The 23992-nt window shown below is 35.4% G+C and overlaps 1 protein-coding gene across 4 annotated transcripts in view; it reads left to right on the top strand.

Moving 5' to 3' along the window:
* Positions 1 to 19677, top strand: part of LOC6047968 (gamma-aminobutyric acid receptor subunit beta-like) — a 64092-nt gene extending 44415 nt beyond the window's left edge. For all 4 annotated transcript variants that reach the window (XM_038266805.1, XM_038266808.1, XM_038266804.1 and 1 more), the window contains exons 6-9: positions 1195 to 1310; positions 6035 to 6422; positions 19030 to 19296; positions 19364 to 19677. In XM_038266805.1, coding sequence (XP_038122733.1) covers positions 1195 to 1310; positions 6035 to 6422; positions 19030 to 19296; positions 19364 to 19536 — 944 coding nt within the window. In that variant the 3' untranslated portion in view covers positions 19537 to 19677. The remainder of the gene's footprint in view (positions 1 to 1194; positions 1311 to 6034; positions 6423 to 19029; positions 19297 to 19363) is intronic.
* The last annotated feature ends 4315 nt before the right edge of the window (positions 19678 to 23992 follow it).

Below are 23992 nucleotides of genomic sequence, written 5' to 3' on the forward strand. Positions count from 1 at the left end.
ACGCTATTCTCAAGTCTACAATCAATTTGAAACCAGTGTCAAGTTTGCATGTATTACCAGGGATGGTATTTCCTCGTTTCCTCGCCGATGGCGAGGACTTTTAGATATCGTCCCTCGCTCAAATCATCAATTTTTCGGCGTTCTCCCAAAACTGCATCAAGAGAGTGAAGCGAAAACGACGCCGATGAAATAGCGAGCAACGAACAAACCGAAGCGTAAGACGGAAAAAAAATCTCTCACACAGCCAGTCCCCTCGCTCAAAAGCAAGAGAAAGAGCAATCGTGAAATTCTCTCGCCCATAAGCCCTGTAGAAATGAGTTCATTTGTGTGCGTGATGTCCAGTGTATGTATACAGCAATTTCGTGTGCGTGTCTCTCCGGTTGGAACGATAGTTCCATCGGAGCCAGCGATAGGGTATTTTTCGTCGATGTGAGGGGCTTTCGATATTCGCGATAGCAAGCCGACCATCACTCGGTTGCGAAGAAGAAGAGAAATTTTAAGAGACGAGGAACGCACCGAAATATGCATCAATGATAGTGCGATGGTGATGGTTTACCTACCCTGTGTATTACACAGAAAAAAAAGTTGAATTTTGGAATGTTGAAAATTTGGTAGGTTGAATATTACCTCTTTATTTGTGTAATATTACATAAAAAATGTGTAAAAATGTGAACCTGATGAATATTCATCAAAAACTGATGAAAATTCATCATTTTCTGGGGTAAAATTTATCATTTATTTTGCCACAAAATCTGTCACCATTTCCTGATGAATATTACCATCATTTTTTTTTCTGTGTACTGCTCAAACAAACACAAATTACTGTGGTGATTACTTAATGATGTTTACAGTCCCTTTCAAGGAGATTGCCGTTGATTTCCAAGAAAAGTTAGGGCAATCAAGTTCTCGTGTAACTTTACTGTGACAATTTGATTCAAACAAGTTTGACAGTGGGCAGTTTCAACTTCATGATTTATTGATTTCAATTTTATCTCCAAACTGCAATTCATTAACCTTTCAAAAATCTTTCTCTAATCTGTGGTTTCAAGTCTCCCCCCTTTAAAAAAAGGTCATCCAAACTGTCCAGATTGATTAATTTTGATAATGATGGAGAACGATGCGGTTTTCACCCGGCTTTTAATCCAATTTTACTCTGCTCAACTCTCTTTTTGTTTCCTCCCTCCCTCCCCTCAGATGGTTACACCGTGTCCGACGTGGTGATGTACTGGCGCTCGACGCCGATCCGGGGAGTGGAAGAGGCGGAACTGCCCCAGTTCACCATCATCGGGTACGAGACGAACGATAGGAAGGTGAGTTTTGTTTGGAGTTTTTATTTTGATGTAATAAATGTGTAGTTATGAAAATTATCATTTGGAAATAGCAAAAATTATTATTTTATTACTTTTATTTATTTAAATTAAATTCCAATACTGACCAAACATGAAAGAATTAGTAAACTTAAATTCCCGAGCTAAACTAGTGGCTACTATTTTTTAAAACTGCATTTGAAGATAAATTATTTTTCAGTGTTTTGAAAAGGAAAATATTCGGTAAACTTTTCCGCTTCAAATAAGTCCGAATTGACTTAAATTATTTTAACTTTGTAGTTTACCGGCATATTTGTCCCATGTACATTTCTAACAATAATAAACCAAAATCGCATCGTAATATTGAATATTTGTCCCTTTTGAAATGTTAGTTATGAGCCCATAATTTTCAAAATATTTTTTTTTCAGAAAGAGCAGAAATTGTTTTCATCTTTTTACATTGAAAGTTGAACCATCAGATGGTGAGATATTCGCATTTAAAAAGAAGGACTTAAATTTTACTTTTTATTTACCTTTTACCCGATGCATCTCAGCAATCAGAGAATTTGTTTCTTATACGAAATCATAGGATAATATCTGCACTCTTCTAAAAATATATTTTCCAAGCAGCAAATTTTGAGTTAACAAAATTTAATTACTTTGCGATAACAAATTCGATTTAACATTAAAAATTGTAGTCGAATTTTTTTCGGTAAGGTTTTTTTTAACAAAAATTGTCGTGTTTGCCCCCTAAAACAAAAAAAAATAACAGAAAGAACAGTATTTTAGGAATTTGTTTTTTTTTATTATTCAAAAATCGCTCATTTTTTAAATATTCCTCATCAATAACCACAACTTCGCCGAAACACCAAATTGATCAGAAAATTTCTCCAAAATACACAGATTTTCGAATTTTAACGTAATTTTTCTGTTTGGACCAAAATTTTTTGGAGACTTGTATGAGTTAACTAATTAAACAAAATGGCCTCCACAAAATTTCAGCCAAATAAAAAAAAACTCAGCCGGTTTTCAAGCAAATTGCTCAACAAAATAATATAAAATACATGGGACATGTATGCATTTATGGGCAGTTTACGCGATGGTCATAAATTAAAAGGGTACAAAACATTACACTTTTGTCAAACATATTTTTTTCCAGATGTTAAAATGATGGAAGATGTTTTTTTATCTAAATGGTTTAAACTGCTCATGTTTTCATAAATGTCTATATGCAAAAACAGCATGGTGAATTTGAAAAATAAAAATATATTTGCTTTTTTTTAATACAATTTTTTTCATAATTTGCAATATAAGTATCAAACGACACTAAATTTAAAAAAAAATCACTAAATTAGAGTTTGTAGAACCCAATGTTCTCAAAATACTCTATTTTTCATAATTGCATCAAAAGGTAAAAAAGAATCTTGTAAAAAAAATCAATAGAATTTCTATCGCGAAGATTTTTATTTTCTAAAAACATCTTTTATTGAAATTTTCAATTTTCCAAAATTTCTAGTACGGGTATCAAACGTCTATTTTTTTACAACTTAAAACTGTTTAGTGTGAAATACTCAAATTTACAATATTCACAATTTGTAACATAAGTACCAAACAACGCCATTTATTTGTTTAAATTTTCAATATTAGTTTTTCTGAAAACGGTATTTTGTAAATATTTTAGTTTTAAATACTTCAAAATGTATTGAAAATTCATAAAAACGTGTCATTCAATACCTATTTAAATGTCAGTGTTTAATTTTTTTTTTGTATAAAATCGTTGAGTAATTCACTGTTAAAATATAAATGAAGTTTTCATTTATTAAAAATTTTGCGTCAATCGATATCCATGTTGTAAATTACGAGTATTTAAGAAAATACAGAATATTGTGAATGTCAGCGTATTTTACACTAAAAACATAGTGAAAATCTATACAAAAATCACTCTTAAACTCTAAAGTAGGAAAAGTTTCAACCAAATTCTTCATCTTTTCATCCATATCCATTTTGAAAATTATACAAATTTTAGTATTTAGAACACTTACGGTTTTTGTTTGAAATATCCGAATATTTAATTTGAAAAAATCTTATGTATTAAAAATCAAACAAAATTTCATTTAGTTTCATACTCATATTGCAATATTTTAAATTTGAGCAATTAAAAATTGTATTTTGTGAAAATTTTAGTACTTTGCTCTAAAACTACAATGTAATACCGTAAAACGGGGTGACTTTGATAGGTTTTTTTCCGCAAAATGAAAAGTACAATTAAAATACATACGGAATTGTTTAGAATCATACTGGCCGTGGTAGAGAAGTGTTCAAAGTACCTCAAGAAAAACTTTTCTTAAAATTTTAAAAAGTTTTTAAAGTCAGTTAACCAGCGATGGAATAATCATCATCAAAAGAAAATCTTTGGATGTTCATCGAGAGAAAAAAATCGAAGGGAGTATGGCTCTCCTCTCTCGCGCACGAAAGATCGGTAAAATGAATCTAAAAAAATCATCATCATGATTATTCGGCGGAACATCTTTTTCACTACTACACTTGCAAGTGTAACGTCACACGTCGAAAAATGACCTGTCACATATTGTAGATGGGCAATGTGTGTAAACAAAGTAAAATAAATATTTTTGAGTGGTGCTGACAAGGAAATTCACAAAAAATCATCAGCAGATTGATTTTCTTGAAGAATTTCGGGAGCGATTTTCTTTTGCGTGATTTGCCTTCTCTCTCTTTCGCGGGTGAAGAAAGTTCGCAAGCGATATTGATTTTTTTGCGATTATTCCATCCCTGCAGTTAACTTTATTTAAGAAAATGTTGATGAAAGTCATTATTTTAAACTTCTCAAAGTTTCATGATTTTCTCAATAAACATGATTTTGAATCGAAAAATGGAATGCATTTTCCGAATCTTTGAACAATTTTCCACTAGTAGAAGGTAAAATAAGTTTAAGTTATATAATAAATAATATTTGTTTTTGTAACACAATTAAAAAAAATCTCCAAAATTATAGGCAATTTCAGTTGAACCAATTTCATGTAAAATGTAAAATTTTTTGATTCGTGCTTTGAATTCAGTATAAAAGGCAATATAAATCGATATTTTTATAAACAAAATGAGTTTCAACAAATTTTAGGCAAAATTCCGATTTTTTAACAATTTTACCTAAAATTTATATGTATTTTGTTAAAAAGCTTATAAACTTAGTTAACTAAATATAAACATTGATTTTTTTTCTTAAAAAATGATATCAGCTACTAAGTGATGGGACATTTAACGTGAAAATAAAGTTTGAACATCTGAAATATGATTTTAACAAGAAAAACTGTGACTATCAAAGTCACCCCGGAATTTTAACTAAGAATTTTTAACGTAACTATTTTTCTAAACACTATTGAAAAAACTTTGCATCCAATTAGTGCATGAACCTTGTGTGGCCTACCCTAGTAGGGGAAACACATCCATTTTAATCACTCTAAGCCGTTCAAACAATTCTCATCACTTTTGCCGTTTTCCGCTATTAAAAAAAACATTATTTTTTGTTTTAAAAATAATAGTCTTGAGAAAACCCTTACCTGTTGGAAAATATTCCAAAAACAAATTTAAATCGTATTATAGCCACCCCGGTTTACGGTAATACAAAATTTGACGTTGTTTTGTGTAATTACTCTTCAAAATGAATAAAAATGATGAGGTCTCAAAATCAAAACCGTAAATTTCAAAATTATCAAATAAATATAAATTTGTAGAGTACTTCCCGCATAAAAAAGTACCATATAAAAACTTTTTTTCATATGGTAATTGAACTTTAAACTATATTGTTACTACCATTTCCAAAAATGTTTGACTACTATTTTAAAAATGGTATTTATATGGTTGGCATGAATTTTTACTATCTCACAAATGGTTTAACCATCTGGCATAAGGGTGGTTAGCAATGGTAACCTTAAAAAACTCAGTACTATTTTCGTCAAAAAACTGTTTGTTGTGTGGTAAATAAATGGTTTAAGTACTATTTGGCAAAAAGTAACCTTAAATCAAACAGTTCACAAATAGTTTAATATAGTTAAATTTTAATTTTGGGAAATTGAAAAAACGATTTCACAAATAGTTACCATTTCTCAAAGTGTCATTGTATGATCCAATATGGTAATCAAATGGTAATTTTTTATCCGGGTTTTCAAATAGAATTTTTTTGAATTAGGGCATAAACCTAAACAAAAGGAAAACAAAGGAAAATCATTCAGTTTTATTTAATTTACACACTCATTTTTGGTTTTAAAGCTCGGCAGAATTCTGCCGAAAACAGAACAACTGATTTCTTTGGCAGAAAAATGCCGAACTTCGGCAAAATAACTGTCATTTTTCACCGAGTAATCGGTACAATGACTCACATTTTGCCGAGATTCGGCATATTTTTCTGCCGAGCGATAAGTTGTTCTGATTTCGGCAGAATCCTGCCGAAGTTTGGCATAAAAATCTAAGTGTGTAGCATTCAAAATGTATCATTCTAGAAATTGTACTGTTAAAGTCGCATTCGTGTGCATTTGGCCAAAATCAGAATGGTGATAATTGTAACAATTTTCTCCTCCAAATCGAGGTCACCAATTAACACGCTGAGAAAAACATTTCCCCCTGTTTCCGTACTTGAAATGCTCGCTCAATCGCTCGTTTGCTAATTGTTTCACCAATTTCCCCCCCACCTTCTCTCCCGCATATAATTACAGGAAAAGCTCGCCACCGGCGTGTACCAGCGGTTATCCCTTTCCTTCAAGCTCCAGCGAAACATTGGCTACTTCGTGTTCCAGACGTACCTCCCCAGCATTCTGATCGTGATGCTTTCGTGGGTGTCGTTCTGGATCAACCACGAGGCCACTTCGGCGAGGGTGGCCCTCGGAATTACGACGGTGCTCACGATGACCACGATCAGCACCGGGGTGCGGAGTTCGCTTCCGAGGATCAGCTACGTTAAGGCCATCGACATTTACCTCGTGATGTGCTTCGTGTTTGTGTTTGCGGCGCTGTTGGAGTACGCGGCCGTGAATTACACCTACTGGGGGGCGCGGGCCAAGAAGAAGAGTAAAAAGAACAAGGAGCAGGAGAAGAAGGTTTCAAGTGAGTATTTATGCTGTGTCACATTGAATTACGTGGGAAATTAAAATGAAATACTCTGTTTCATGAACAAAGTTCAAGATAATGTGAATTGTTCACGAAATTATGAACAAAGTTCATGAAAACGTGAACAATATTCATGGAATCATTTACAAAAATATAAATCTTATCTAACAAAGCAAATTGACAAAATTAACAATATTTGCAAAATTGACCAAATTGACAGAAAATTACAAAAAAATTACAGAAATTACAGAAAATTACAGAAGATTACAAAGAATTGCAGAAAATTACTAAAATTCGAAAAAATACAAATAATTACAAAAAATAACAGAAAATAACAGAAAATAACAGAAAATAACAGAAAATAACAGAAAATAACAGAAAATAACAGAAAATAACAGAAAATAACAGAAAATAACAGAAAATAACAGAAAATAACAGAAAATAACAGAAAATAACAGAAAATAACAGAAAATAACAGAAAATAACAGAAAATAACGGCAAATAACAGAAATAGCATAGCATAGCATAGCATTGGTGTCTACCCGTAGCTGCTACTTCGTTATTGACCAGGACCCCCAAACATTGCTCCGTGGACCACAGATGAAAAGTAGGAACCAATCATCACCCCTTCGCAATTTTCAAAGGTCCCTATCATGCTGATCAATACCGACGCCGGCCACGACCAGAGGTAAGACACGGGGAAGTGGATGGGAATGTTAGTCCGATACTTGAGTGATGGGACCGCCAAATCGACTGCGTCTCCGACAAAGTATCACATGAGTTTTGAGGGTTAGTAAGATGGGTATGAGGTCAGGATTCACTGTGGTAGGTGATGCGACCATAAGCAATTTGTTTATCGGTTGAAATTTTAAAAATCTTAGGCAGCCGGCTGCGGAAAGATAGCTATCTAGGGATTTAAATATAGTATTAATTCAACCGCGATTCTCCAGAAATTCTCCGTCGGCGTGCCTTCCGATCAACGGTGATGTAGGAAGGGCTTCATTTATTGAAATGATTATTGAAATGGAATAGAAAGGGCTTAATCCAGCAATACGACTTGCTAGTCTCAAAAAAATAGGTACGTTTTTATAGAAAACTATAAATAGAGAACAACACAAAAAAACTCATCGGCCAACGAACGCGAGTGGAAAAAAAAACAATGAAAAAAAGAAGGTAAAAAAAACAGAACTGCGCGTCCCGTAAAGCAGCACACTACTGATGCCATTATTTAATTATAATAGCCAATCACCCCATGCACTCGAACAGCGACACAAAAGAGACGGAAAATAACACGAAAAAAACTGGACTGCGCGTCCACACAGGCACCGCACTACTGATGCCATTATTTAATTATAATAGCCAATCACCCCATGCACTCGAACAGCGACACAAAAGAGACGGAAAATAACACGAAAAAAACAGGACTGCGCGTCCACACAGGCACCGCACTACTGATGCCATTATTTAATTATAATAGCCAATCACCCCATGCACTCGAACAGCGACACAAAAGAGACGGAAAATAACACGAAAAAAAAACAGGACTGCGCGTCCACACAGGCACCGCACTACTCAATAACGGCAAATAACAGAAATTAACATAAAATTACAGAATAATGCAGAAAATAACGGAACATTACAGAAAATTACAAATAAATAAAAAAAAGCAGAAAAAGCAGATAATTCCAGAAAATACAGAAAATTACAAAAAATTACAGAAAATAGCAGAAATAGCATTAAATAACATAAAAATTACAGAAAAAGCAGAAAATTACAGAAAATAACAGAAAATTACAGAAGATTACAAAGAATTACAGAAAATTACTAAAATTACAGTAATTCGAAAAAAATACAAATAATTACCAAAAATAACAGAAAATAACAGAAAATTACAGAAAATTACAGAAAATTACAAAAAAATACAGAAAATTACAGAAAATTACAGAAAATAACAAAAAATTACAGAAAATTACAGAAAATAACAGAAAATAATAGAAAATTACAGAAAATTACAGAAAATTACAGAAAATTACAGAAAATTACAGAAAATTACGGAAAATTACAGAAAATTACAGAAAATTACAGAAAATTACAGAAAATAACAGAAAATAACAGAAAATAACAGAAAATAACAGAAATTAACAGAAAATTACAGAAAATTATATAAAATTACAGAAAATTACCATAAAAATATTAAATATTACAGAAAATTACAGAAAATTACAGAAAATTACAGAAAATTACAGAAAATTACAGAAAATTACAGAAAATTACAGAAATTAACAGAAAACTACGGAAATTGCAGAAAATAGTAGAAAATTATGGAAAATTACAGAAAAGAACAAAAAATTACAGAAAATTACAGAAAATTACAGAAAATTACAGAAAATTACAGAAAATTACAGAAAATTACAGAAAATTACGGAAAATTACAGAAAATTACAGAAAATTACAGAAAATTACAGAAAATTACAGAAAATTACAGAAAATTACAGAAATTAACAGAAAACTACGGAAATTGCAGAAAATAGTAGAAAATTATGGAAAATTACAGAAAAGAACAAAAAATACAAAAATGACATAAAATTTAAAACTAGTTGCGAAAAACGAAACCGTGCCGTGGGGAACTGATGTTCTGGATTTTTTTTCATAAATTATAAATAACTGATAATTTGCTCAAACTTTTTATTAACATTAATGCTTGCTGCAAGTTGAGTTAAAAAAGCATATTTGCAATCCTTAAAAATAAACACAATTCAATCAGCATGCCCAGAAATCTCCGCCCTCCGCTGCAACCGTCGCCGATTCCACTTGGAGGCTGCATTCCACGCCAATTCCAGCGCCAGCACCATCCCACCAAGCACCGACCCTCCCCACAAAATAAACATGGCGCCCAAAATGTGCTCCACCACCAGTTTCTGCACGGCCGGTTCCGGACTTCCGCCGGAAGTGACCTCCTCAAGTGCCACAGCAAACCGGTTAGTTTGATGCTTGCGCAGTAGGCGTCGCTCCCAGTGGATCACGAACCCGTGCTGAACCGCCTCCATGATGAACTGATCGAAGTAGGCCATCAGTGGCCAACCCTTCTGGGCAAACGCTCCCGAATAGTCAAAGTACAGAATCTCCTTCATCGACGCGAACAGGTGCAGGTTGTCCTCGCGGATGAACGGTCCCGCCACGAACCGCTGGCTGTTGAGCAGTTCGATTCCGAGGCCAAAGTCTCCTTTCAGGGATCGCTGGTACATCACTTCCGGGTCGGGAATTTCGTCGAATTTGGACACGACCGCTCGCATGTCCGGCTGTTCGGCGGTCAGAATCGAGTAGATCCAGGCGATTGAGGGGGAGCCCCAGCGGTACGGGCTTTGGGCCAGGTCGTGGGTTGATTCGATGGCTTTGTCGTACTTGGGGATGGTGAGGGAGCTGGCGAGGCCACCGGCGTACGAGTTGCTCAGGACCACGCCGGAGAGCAGGATGAAGGAGATGAGGGTGCGGTACGAGGAGGTTGAGGTGCTGGAATAAGATAAAGAAGATTTGACATTTAAAAATTTAACAATTTTGACAATTTTGACAATTTTGACAATTTTGACAATTTTGACAATTTTGACAATTTTGACAATTTTGACAATTTTGACAATTTTGACAATTTTGACAATTTTGACAATTTTGACAATTTTGACAATTTTGACAATTTTGACAATTTTGACAATTTTGACAATTTTGACAATTTTGACAATTTTGACAATTTTGACAATTTTGACAATTTTGACAATTTTGACAATTTTGACAATTTTGACAATTTTGACAATTTTGACAATTTTGACAATTTTGACAATTTTGACAATTTTGACAATTTGAAAATTTTGACAATTTTGACAATTTTGACAACTTTGACAATTTTGACAATTTTGACAATTTTGACAATTTTGACAATTTTGACAATTTTGACAATTTTGACAATTTTGACAATTTTGACAATTTTGACAATTTTGACAATTTTACAATTTTTACAATTTTTACAATTTTACAATTTTACAATTTTACAATTTTACAATTTTACAATTTTTACAATTTTTACAATTTTTACAATTTTTACAATTTTTACAATTTTTACAATTTTTACAATTTTTACAATTTTTACAATTTTTACAATTTTTACAATTTTTACAATTTTGACAATTTTGACAATTTTGACAATTTAGACATTTTTGACAATTTTGACAATGTTGACAACATTGAATAACTCACTTCGGAAAAATTCCCTGATCCAGATAGATCGACATCATATCAAACACGGACTTTTCGATCGGCGGCATCGGCGAGTTGTTCACGATCAGATTCAGCGTCGTAATTCCGTGGTGCACGACGGTCATGATCATCATCATGGTGAACACCACCATCCAGAGCTGGGGCGAAAAGGGGTAAATCGGGGTCAGGTAGAAGGGTAGCAGTTTTGGTCGTGGGACCAGAACTACGACCGAGGATTTCGCCACGGATTTGCTGCCGTCGAAGGTTTCACGACGCCTGTTGGAGGAATTGAGTGTTAGTTTGAGGTTAGGAATGTTAGTGAGCAATTTTACCAAGTGTAATAAATGCAGCAAATGACAGCTTCGGTTCTTTTCGAATAAGCAGAATAGAGTAGTCCATCGCCAGTGCCATCTTCGTTGATGTAGCCCCAATTCTCGAAACCAACTTAAGGTGAAGGCAGTCAATTAAAAAAATCAAAGAGGGATCCAAAAATACTCACAAGGCCACACCTTCAAGCTGCACTTCCTCATCCGGCAAAACTCGGCAATCAAATCGCCCTCCAGCCCCTCAATCTGAACCTCCCCGTGCAGAGTCGAGTTGTGGGCGTCCGCGTTGCCCCGATTGGTCTCCACATACCGGGTGACGCAGTACGGCACGTAATCGACCACCCCCATCGGGACGGCACGGCCTCCAAGGTTGAAGATTTTATCGTGGAACAGCGGAACTTCGGGGTTGGAGAATGTCCCGTTCTCCAGATCGAAACTGTTGGCCAGGTAAAGATCGGTGGTGTTTGAGGTGGTAAAGTTTTGCGTGTAAAAGTCGAAGCCGGACTCTGACGGGACCATGGCCCAGAAGTTGGGGTAAACTGAAAAAAATAGACACGTTAAATTCAAACTTTTCTTCGCACAATTAGGATTCTTGCAATTCAAGGCTTCTCTGTAAACTTCACTGCTTCTCGTAAATGTTGCATTTTCGGCCACAACCAGAAAATTTTGGTCCCTCCCACGTTGAGTCACGTGCTCCTTAACGGCAAGCTTCCTCTCCAGAAATCTTTCAACATCACCAACTAAGGTTATGTAGCTCTGGCACCCAATTTCGATGGCTTGCGCAAGTAGCTTATCCTCGTCGTCACTTCCGGTGGTGATCCAAAGGACCGGGAGTTGGTCCGCGATGAAAACCTGCTCCAGCGCAGCTCGAATCTCGCAAAAGTGGTTGCAACCGTCGTCGCTTTCGGTCAGGGCAGTGTTGCCAGCAGTGAGGAAGCGCTCCGGAGGGTCCTGGTAGAGCACGGTGCAGTAGTTTTCCGAGGAAAAGTTTTGGAAAACTTGAAAAGAACAGATTAAATTTTGTTGGTAAATGTTGTGCACAGATTCAGGATGAGGATATTGGTGGAAGTCAAAAGGCTTATCAAAAATAAATGTAAAGAAATGTATGTAAAGAGGGAGCTGTGTCCTATCCCTCACTTGGTCCAGACCAAAATCCAGCATAAAACTGTCAGCCCTACACTCAAAGTCAGAAGTATCCCTCAAAAGGGTACTTTCAATCCTCAAAAAGGATACTTTCTATCCTTTTTTAAAGTTCACCCGGCGTCACCCTTTTAAAAGGGTATGTCAAATTCAGTACATTTTCGATACCCTTTTAAAGGGTGACGACGGGTGAACTTGAAAAAAGGATACTTTTTACTTTGAGTGTAAGCTTAAAGGGGGTGCGGCTTCCAATCCCCCTGTCAAACAAAAGAGTAAAAGATAAACAAAAACAAATTAGGGAAATGAAAATTTTCAATAAAAATATGTTTTCAACTAAAAACTTTTTTGGAGCTGAAAAAATCGGCTTCTTGTCGAAAGCAGATACAAAAATACAATTACAGTCATGCCCCGGTTTTGCACGCCTCGGTTTTGCACATTGGCTATAATCGTATGAAAAATCATGCAAACATCAAAAAATTATAGTGTTTTGGAATCGCTTACAATTACATAAAAAAATTCACAAAAATGAGCATGAGCATGAGCATGAGAGACCACCCATGGTTGTCCTTCTCCGTTGCTGAACAGGACCGTAATATCCTATCAATACAACCGACCATACGCTTAAACGATCTAATGGTGTTTCCCTTATCAACAGCATGTATGAATGCGTTGAAAAGATAAAACATCAAGATCATTAAAACTAGATCTGAAGCAAATAGGTAACAGTCATTGGCCACCAACGGCGCCCGCCATGTCAGTTTGTAGATCTCGGGGGATTGGGACGGGAATGTTAGTTAGCACAGGTTGCTACCAAGGGTGGGTTCTATACGATATCCACACCCCCACGTGTGCCGGAAAACTACTTCTACTTGGGATTTTGTTAGTGGGTGAGGGTAATGGCCAGGATTCAACATAGAGGATGATGATGCGACCCAATAATCAATAAATTTTGTTTAATGGTGTGATGTATTATGCATTCTCAAGGCAAACAGTCGGAGGATGCGGATGAGATTATTCCCGGTTATTTGGTGTTGAGTTTAGCATAAATGATTCAATCTTAGACAGCCGGCTGTGGAAAGAAAAAACCAAATAAAATGCGAAAACGCGAAACCGCCCGGACCGAAAAACACACACAATCGAAAACGGCACCGAAAATCCTGCGTGATAACCGCGACGCGCACCGTTCAAATCATCCAAAGCAACCGTCAAACAATCGCGAAATCACCCGGGTCGAAATACACACACAATCGGGGGGAAAACAAAGACGGAAACGGCAACGAAAATCCTGCGTGATGACCGCGACGCGCACCGTTCAAATCCTCCAAAGCAACTCGCTTCATTTAAATAAGTCAAAATTATTATTAAGTATTTATCTTTTGATCTCAAACAACAACAAAAAATTAAAAAAAAAACACATTGTTGACATTTTTTTTAATCTCAATCTCAGAATCAAAAGATTTTATCTTTTGACGCTCATCAAGAGAAAAAATCAGAAGGGAACATGGCTCCTCTATCGCGCACAAAAAAAAAAACGATAAAAGGAAACTCTAAAAAAGAAAGGTATTCGAAAGACCTTTTCATGTTTCATGTATTGACCATGTTTAAAAGACGGTGGGTTTTGTGCCTATTCGAGAGTGGCGAATTTAGCGATCCAACTCGAACGGGCTTTTACCACCCAGTCCATTAAGACAGATAAATGTCGGATGGACAATAAAATAAAAATAACAATAACGAGTTTTAAAGATTGAAGATCTGACAACCCTATCAAAAGTTTTTTTTTTTTTTTTTTGCGGATCGAGGTGGGATAGCCAGGATCAAGTCAGTCCAAGTCCGGTTGTGTAAAGGAACGGTAATGGTCGTGTCAATCACATGCGGATCGCTCGCACTCCATGGGAGCGGGGATTGAGGACACGATTGGGTAGGTTAAAATGAGATTGTGTTTGTGAGAGTATGTAATCGTGTAATGATGTAAATAAGCTGAATCGAAACTTCGTGCTCAATCGCCGCCCCCAATGTTCATTAAAAACCCCATTCGCACAAGCTTCCTAAAATCAGTGCTGTAGGTTTGAACTGTCGAGACTGTTAAAACCTACAGAACTGGCCCCAAGGAACTCGAGCGAACGGGGTACACTATCCACACACCAACGGACTTTTACTACGTGACCCTTAACTGTTCCAACAAAAGCAAAATTATTAAAATGAATTCATATGTTGAGGTTTAAACTCAATTAGCAAAGGTCATTATTTAAAAGAAGCAAAGAAACACACCTCGGGCAAAATTTTCCCACATAAAAAGGACTTATATAAAATGTTTTACAGTCTTACTGTCCCCTGTCCTGTCACGTTCGTCAAAAGTCTTGTCAATTTTGCTGAAAATTAAAGTGGTTAGTGTTGCAGTTAATCGTATTCAACATGACCAGAAAAGGCAGGCCTGTAATACGAATATCATGCATGAGTACTTAGCTTTAAAGAGGACGACTCCGCAACCGCCTTCAGATGTCCTCGATCACCTTCGCCAGCATAAGTCGCAATTGGCCAGTAACGAGTTTGTTCTGCTTGTCCTTTGACCAGCTCCGCCGTGGGTACCATCATATCGAAATCGGAGTTCCATTACGCTACACAACCCGGCCGCTAGGTACGCTCCAGTTGCTCCGAATTTTCCGACGTCAGGCAGCATTCGATCATTCGGTTCCGTCTGGATTTATTCTTCAAAACTGTGGCACTGTAAATATTCTTCAAATAACTAATAAAGAACTATTAATATTTCCAGACACCACTCGGCAAAGATCAATGTGTAACATCTTTGACTGGCGCTAGTATGGGGAACAAATGCTCCCCTGCTCTTTCCGTATTGGTAAAGTGCATTACAAGCCCTCCGACCGTCCCATGCTTTCCATGGGGTCAAGGTCCCAGCCGTGCGGAGGGTACATAAAAAAATTCACAAAAATACGTATTTTTCCTGTATTTTGAAAATGCCATGTTTCTCGAAAAAATATTGAAAATTATTTTTATTGCAATATGGGTATCGAATGATCGGTTTTTTCATACATTTCGAATGAAATAACAACATTTTTGAAAATTCTCAAATTTTTCACAAAACTACGTATTTTTGAAAAAATACTCCAAATTTCAGTTTTTTACAATATGGGTATCAAATGGTCGGGATTTTGTCATACATTTCGAATGTAATAAAAACATTTTTGAAAATACTAAAAATGTTCACAAAACTATGTATTTTCGAAAAAATACTCAAAATTTATTTTTTTTACAATATGGGTATCAAACGATCTGCCCTTAAAAAAGTGGAGCATCAACACTTCCCGTCTTCCAAATCCCTTTCCTTGTCCCTGGTGCGCGGTGGAGATGGGAGCGGCCGGCAATGGACGGCTGTCATGGTGGTGAGAATCTGGTTCAGGTGGAGTTGGTTGTGTTCCCAATAATCAATTCCTAGGCAACTTGGGCTTAGGCAATCATCACATAACATGGCGAAATCCATTCTGCAATCCGCTAAAATCACCGTCTCCTAGCGAAGCGAAGCGATATGGGTATCATACGATCTGGATTTCTTCATATAGTTCATACATTCATCGAAAAAAATAATAAAATTTTCAGTTATTGCTACCCATAACGTGAAAAACTGAAAGTTTTGAGTATTTTTTCAAAAATACGTAGTTTTGTGAAAATTTTGAGTATTTTCAAAAAAAAAAGTTAATACATTCGAAATGTATGAAAAAATATCAATCATTTGATACCTATATCGTAAAAAACTAAAATTTTGAGTATTTTTTAAATATACGAGTTTTGTGAAAGTTTTTTGTATTTTCAAAAAAAAATGTTATTACATTCGAAATGTATAAAAAATTCGAATCATTTGATACTAATATCGTGAAGAACTGGAAATTTTAGTATTTTTTCGAAAAAACGTAGTTTTGTGAAAATTTTGAGTATTTAAAAAAATGGTTTTACAATTGAAATGAATGAAAAAATGTCGATCATTTGATACCCATAATGTGAAAAACTTAAATTTTGAGTAGTTTTTTCGAAAATACGTAGTTTTGTGAAAAAAATTAGTATTTTCAAAAAATGTTTTAATTACATTCGAAATGTATGAAAAAATATCAATCATTTGATACCTATATCGTAAAAAAAATGAAATTTTGAGTATTTTTTAAATATACGTAGTTTTGTGAAAGTTTTGAGTATTTTCAAAAAAATTGTTATGCATTCGAAATGTACAAAAAAATTCCAATCATTTGATACTAATATCGTGAAGAACAGAAAATTTTAGTATTTTTTCGAAAATACGTAGTTTTGTAAAAATTTTGAGTATTTTCAAAAAAAAATGGTTTTACATTTCTAGACTTTTTTTTGAAAAGGTCCAATAAGCTAATGTCATTCATATGTTTATAGAACATATTCAAAAAAAAACTCTAGATTTGAGATGTATGAAAAAATCCCGATCATTTGATACTTATATTGTGAATAAAACTTAAGTTTTGAGTAGTTTTTCGAAAAAACTTAGTTTTGTGAAAAAATTGAGTTTTTCCAAAAAATGTTTTAATTACATTCGAAATGTATGAAAAAATTCCAATCATTTGGTACCCATATCATAAAAAACAGAAATTTTGAGTATTTTTCGAAAATACGTAGTTTTGTGAAAATTTTGAGTATTTTTAATGAATAAATGGTATTACATTCAAAATGTATGATAAAACCCGAGCATTTGATACCAATATTGCAATAACAATTATTTTGAGGTTACGTATTTTTGTGAAAATTTTCCTGTAATTATAATTGCAATGGATAGCTGCCATCATCCCGATTTCAAAACACTATAATTTTTTGATGTTTGCACGATTTTTCATACGATTATAATAGCCAATGTCTCCCATATAGCCAAAATCCCATAAGCTCTGCACAGTAAAAAATTGGGTAAATTTGGAAGGTGTAATTTTCGAAGGTTGAATATCACCTCTTTTATGATGTAATTTAACCTCAATTTAGACTGAAAAAGCGACATTACAACAGAAAAGTGGTGAAATTACACATTTTCAGAAGTAAAATTTCACATTTTTCTGACATAAAAGATGTACCCCTTCCCAGATGTAATATTACCATGAATTTTTTTCTGTGTGTGCTTCAGTTATGCACGCCTCGGTTTTGCACCCCCCCCATATGCGGTGCTAAACCGAGGCATGACTGTATAGCCTTGTTTGTTTACTTCATCTTTGAACCGAATTTTCCATGTTCACCTCGACGTCGTCGTGCTATCATGTCGCACCCGCCATTTTGACGTTCCGAGAAAAACGCGTTTTAATGTTTGACCTTGAATAAACAAAAACGAAAGCACGCAATGTAAACAATAACAAACACGTTTTGTTTGGCTGACCATTCTGTGCATTGTCCCGAAGTTTGGTTGAAGTTGGTTGCTGGAGTCCCGAGTTATAATTAATAATGTTTACGGTAGTCTCACTTGTACGTGCGTCAAACGCATTCTGACCTGAAATCCCTTTGCCCTTTGTCGCACTTACATCAATTTTCAGGGAGTGACAAGATAGCACGACAGGATTGAAACTTCTTTTATATGCAGAGTGACAAAAATTTTCGGAGCTTTTTTGGTTTTCATTGAATATCTCAGGATTGAAATCGAATTTTGGGGATCTGTGGTCAAAAGATGTGGCATTGTGAGCTGCACCAAATGGCGTTCTTAACTCAATTTGGTCCAAAATGCACGTACGACAAGTTAGCACGACGGCGACGACCTGAAGAATCTTGAAACTTATAACAATTAGCAGAATTGTAATTCTTCTTCAAATATCATAGCAGACAAGTTGAATATGATTACGTAATGAAAAAAAAATTTTTGCCGATTTTTGTGTGACATACTTTATGGATGACGCCTAAGCCCACAGTTGGGCCCTTTTAGATAATATATCTTTTTTTTTTAATCAGCTTTGTACTTGAATTCTTATAAAAAAATATGTTTTTTTTTTAAATAAGAGAAACAAAAACAATGTTGGATCTTTCACTTACTCAAAATTTGTAGAAAATTAAATAATGCGGTGTTAACTTCCGGTTCTGGAATCATCCTTCAAGCAGTATGGATGTCAAACAAATAAATAACAACCGAGGCAGAAGAATCAACCACTCACTGTAACGTTTTAAAAATGACTCAATCCAGTATATTTTCGTCTAGAATGAGATTGTTTTATTAGAACAACAATCTTTTATTTTTAAAACAAAGACCAATTTATCAGACGTTTAACAACATAATTCTCTGTGTAAACTGTATAAATTGTAATAAAATATTGAAAGAAGGTATCCATGCCTGATACGCCTTTGTTATTGGACTATTAGAAAGTTAATATGACTCAATTAACCCTTAACATAAATATAGGTTGACTGAAAAAAAAAATTCACATAAACTTGACAGAATAAAAACCGATTTTAAAAACGAAAACTAACAATGCAATTCGAAGAAATTATTTTTAACCCCCAACAATAGTGAAGCAAGGGTTAATTTGTTTACCCTTTTATTAAGCTATCAAGACAAGCTATCGATTTCAACGGAACTATCAACAAACGAGTTTGCACGACAAACAGTGATACAACACAATTTTGCTGGATTATATTGACTGATATAGAGGCTTGCATTACATGAAATATTCAGGAAGTTAAAAAATTCTTTTGTTCAATTTCACCGATCCCGTTTGACAGATTGAATGTCATAACAAAGCTTACCTTGCACATGGCAGCGCCTATCACAGTCAAGATCTTGCAATACTCAAGGTGAGGTGGCCGGGCATCATCTGTCAAACACAGGGAATCGTTCAAATATTACGTAACACCAAATTTTAAATTAATCCGACATTATTTACGTTTTTTTCTCACAGGAAAACAAGAAAACAGTGCCAACAGCGGCGGCGGCGGCGGCTGCTCCTCCGAGGACATCATCGAGCTGCAGGACGTCCGGATGAGCCCGATCGCGTCGCTGCGCAATCGGCACTACTCCAACACGACCTCGTCGACGGGCATCAGCGGCGGTCCGGACGCGATCGACCTGGCCAAGTTCCCGCCCAGTTTCCGGATTTCGCGCCAGTACGGCGGCGGTGGCGGCGGAAGCACCCGGTCCAGCGGCCTCCGCTACCGGGCCAATCGGGGTAAAGTCGCCGAAATGAGTGGGGTTTTTGTATGAATTTTGACGTTTTTGTCTGTTCTTTTTTCCAGGTCACAACCGGCCCAAGATGCTGCACGCGATCCGGCGCGGCGCGTCCGTCATCAAGGCGTCCATCCCGAAGATCAAGGACGTCAACGTGATCGACAAGTACTCGCGGGTCATCTTTCCGGTGAGCTTTGCGGCGTTCAACGCCGGCTACTGGATCTTCTACGTTCTGGAGTGACCTACCGTGAACTAACCGAATCCGTAAGCAAAGTCACGACCCGCCACGAGTCGAGTAGCAACAGTAGCGGTCTCGTAGTGCAACTCAGTAGAACGCCGAAGGTCGAAGCAGGCGACGACGATGACGAACACCCTGTAGAGAGAGAGTTAACAAATCCCCTTCGCCGACGAGTTCTCGCGTGAATTTTCTTACAAAAGCACAAAAAATTGGAGAACCTTTTTTCCCCCACTTTTTGGCTGATCCGGTTAGTTCCGAGAGTCCTGAATCAAAATCGAAAAAAAAAATCGTGATTGGTAGAGTAGGGCTGAGCGCATTTCCGCGAACATAACCTCACCTAAAATGTTAGGTTACGTGTGCGGAGGTTGCTCAGCAAAGCGGACGTCACAGTAGGCATTGAAAATAAACATTAAAAAAGACACAAGCAAAATCGAATTGTAAAAACAAACAACAACTAAATATCCGTCAAAAATAAATGGTAGTTGCGTTTTAGAGAAACCTTAGACTTTAAATAAAAAAGAAGAAAACATAAACTAAGCAACATAACCTAGAAACTAAAGCGAACGAAACGAAATTTACCCCCCGCAAAAAAAAAAACAAGCCCTGAGAAGTTGTTGTTTTTTTAGCGAAATCGCAGGAGGCTGGTTGCTTGGATGCAGTGCCAAAAAAAACGAAGGAAGAAGGTTAGGAGGTGATAGGAAAGCGCGAGGAGGGGCAACAAAAACATGTCGATTTCAGTATTAGAAAAACAAAAAACATAAATCATAACCAGTAAAAAAATGTGATGGGAAAAAACAGTGAGAACATTATTAGACAAAAAAACATATTGCACGATACAGCTTTAACTTTAGGAACAAGAAAGAGAGAGGGTTATGGGGTAAATTGGTTTGTTGTTGAATTCGTGTATTTTTATTAAATGAATAAACATTATAAATCCGCATTGAAAAAGAAATAATGATAACAAAATTGAGTCAAAAACAGTAGAAATCCAGATTAAATAATCTTTTTTTACGCAATTAAAAAAACCTTTTTGCAATGTTACTCTCGATTATTTGACGTTTGACATTACACGCAAGTTAAAAATCACTCGATTTCAGTAAAAACTTAACCTACTCTGAAATGAGTAAATCTATCACATTTGAGTGAATTTCACTCAGGTCTCGACGAAAACTGAGTGATAATCACCCAGATCTGAGTGAAAATCTCTCAAATCCGAGGGGATGGCAACCCTATTCCGACCAAAGCAAACTGACAACAGTCGACATTAGCACGGTTGTCAAATGAGAGCCCATAACAAATCATTGTTCGGGGTTTTTGATTATCAAATTTTCCGCAATTTAAACGATAAATTCCTGAAAAAAAAAAACGTGATTTGTGCTGCTGATGGCAAATTCTATCATATTCTTGCAGATTCCATCCCATTATTGGCTGAAAAATTCTAATCGAAAAAAGTGATTTTTCTGTTTACCTTTTTTTGCTTTTTTTCTTTTGGTCGATCGAACAGTGCGCCCGTACACTGTGAATTGGCATTACACATTTTTCAGATTGCTTTTACACATTTGCAGGGGACTTTTGAGTTCAACCAGCAAAACACACTTCGTGTTACCATAGTAATATGTATAATACTGATTCTCAGTGTTTGCTACCCCCTGCTCAAATCTGACAGATGCCCCTTTACTCATTTTTGAGTAGGTTCGGTTTTGACGAAAACTGAGTGATTTTTAACGTGCGATTAGGTTTTACGCCAACTTAGTTTTGAGTGGTTTTGAGGTTAGAATTTTGACAGTCCGCGTGAACTGTTTACATTTTTTCACTTGTTTCGCTGTTAAAACCTGAAACAACACGAGGGAAAAGAAGCTAATTATTTTGGCATCTGGCTTTTTTTACAAATTCTCGAGTGTAAGCTCGGTATCTACCCTCATTTCTGTTGATTTTTTTTTTGTTGATTTGAATTATTTATTGCACGGTCAGTGATTTACTGGACTCGGTCGTTGGAAACGACCGTCTAAATATGCGCAAATCAGATGCGGGCTTAAAAATGTCAGACCTCTCTCCCCTTACTTCGTCTCACCATCCAGCTGCAGCATTGTTGATAAACAAACGGAGCACGCTAAAAATGAAAGTTTTTTCAACAAAAATAATATTTTTCCAGCTGAATTTTTTTTTGTGAGAATGTTAGAATAATCATTCCTAAATGTAAAAAATAAGTAAAAATTAACTCATAAATGTTATGCAATTTTTGATACGAAATAACAACAAACCGATTTCCCTCAAAATCGAGCGTGTTGGCACAGGAAGAAAAGAGACCATAATGTTTTGTTATCCGCTATATATCGCACGTTGAACTGTTAGCTACAAAGAATGAAAGAAGGCGAAAAAAAAAGAGAAAGAACCAAACTATAGAGCGGCAAGGATCATGTTTCACTGTTGAAGTTTGGTTATATTTGCTTCAAGTTGATTTTGATACATCAAAGAGAAATCTAGAAATACAAATATGAACTCAATTGAAGGTGTAAGTCAAAAATTAGTAGGTGTAAATTCGTGTAGAACAATAAAACAATAATCAAAAAAAGAAGAAAAACACTAAAATAAAAAAAGATAATTTGAATGTTTGGCAAACCGCACAAGGCAAACCCCCATTATATTAATGAGGATTTCGTTAACACTTTTTTCCGTTTATCGTGCATTTTATCTTTTTTGAAGAAGAAAAAAAAAACATTGAAAGTCATGGAATTGCAATAAAAAAAAAAACGCGAAGCTCGTCCCTGAAACGAAAATTCCACAAACTGTTTCAGGTATGAACGAAATCAAACCACATTGTAGAAGTAAAACTTAGTGAGAACGAAAAAGAGATAAAACATTTAAGGAAAAAAGAAACTACTCATAGAAAGTGTTCACTGGAGACAAACAAAAACCACACAAAAAAAGAGAAAGTAGCAACTTTTTAAGTAAAACATTGATATACGCACCAAACTCGAAAGGATCGATCATGCATTTTCAGCTCCCCCCCAAACAGGTAGACGAAATTAATAATGAGAAATAAGGAGAAGATGAAGAATAAAAGAGCATTTAGCACACAAGAAAATTTGAATAGAATTAAAAAAAATCGACGGCAGAGAACTAAAAGTTAAGAATAAAATCAAACTAAACGTTTAACATGAAGCAAAGCAAACAGAGAAAAAAGTGACGCAAAGCAGCAAAAGCAAAACATGTCAACTAAACTAATGAAGAAGAAGAAAACAAATACTAGAAGCGTAAGAGATAAATTAATGAGGTTATAGTTTTAAACGTATTGTGAATTACAATAAATGAAATGATTGAATTTTACTAGCGTGGACTTATTTTTTTGTGGCGTGAAAGAAATCCTTGAAATTACTTTTTATTTATTTTAACCTTTTGTTTAGCATTTAATAAAACAAATTTTAAAGTGTTTATTTTAAATACCGTCATCAGGGGTGACATTGGGTCTGGGGGGTGAGATTGGGTCATACAAAAATGCTGAAATTTGTATGACCCAATCTCACCCCCCAGACCCAATGTCACCCCTGACGACGGTACTCAAAATTTCATTCACTCGACTCGAAATTGTGTATATATTTTCACTACATAAGAGTACCTAATCTAAAATACAGTCCAGACTCGATTATGCGATTTCCTCGACAAATTTTGATTTTGGACAATCGAATCACGAAAAACATTCCTTTCCGTTGTCTTATTTTTGATGGTCCAGGTTATGTATGACCCATGAACTACTCTAAAATGATTTAGAATTTTTAAATCCAAGATGGCGGCCAAAACGGCGGTTATAACATATTGAAAAAAATGCATTTTTTTAATTTAAAAGGCAATCATATATTTAAATTTGACTAAATTTTCCACCGCATTTTTTGGAAAGTACTCAAATTATCATAATTTGCAGTGCGTTGATTGAAAATAACGTAGGAAATAGGTTTACAAAATATGCGGCGCTTCAAACCCATATTAAAAATTAAGAAAATTTGTGTACTTAATAAGAAATGTGATACAGTTTAACCCGATTTTCCGAAGGTCTTGGAAAAAAATTACTTCGGATATTCGAATCGCAAACGAGCCTGTTCTTATTTTTGATTGCTGAGCTTAATTTTGACCCTTAAACTATTCCAAATTTTTAAAGTTTTTTTTAATTGCAACATGGTGGCCAAAATGGCGTAGGTGACATGTTGAAAAAAATAATGCATTTTGAAGTTTAGTAGACAATTAAATAATTATTCAAATATGACTAAAATTGGGTCGTAGACCTCGAATTTGATGTTAAAAGTAAGACATTGAAAAAATACGAAATTATTTTTTTTTAATTCGATTAACTGAAGTCCCATAAAAACCGGATAATCAAAACTTTGGAAAATAGAAAAAAAAAAGAAAATAGAAACTTTGGATAATCGAGGCTTTGGATTATCGAGTCTAGACTGTAATAATTTTT

This window comes from Culex quinquefasciatus, chromosome 1, assembly GCF_015732765.1.
Source record: "Culex quinquefasciatus strain JHB chromosome 1, VPISU_Cqui_1.0_pri_paternal, whole genome shotgun sequence".
Taxonomy (NCBI): Eukaryota; Metazoa; Arthropoda; class Insecta; order Diptera; family Culicidae; genus Culex; species Culex quinquefasciatus.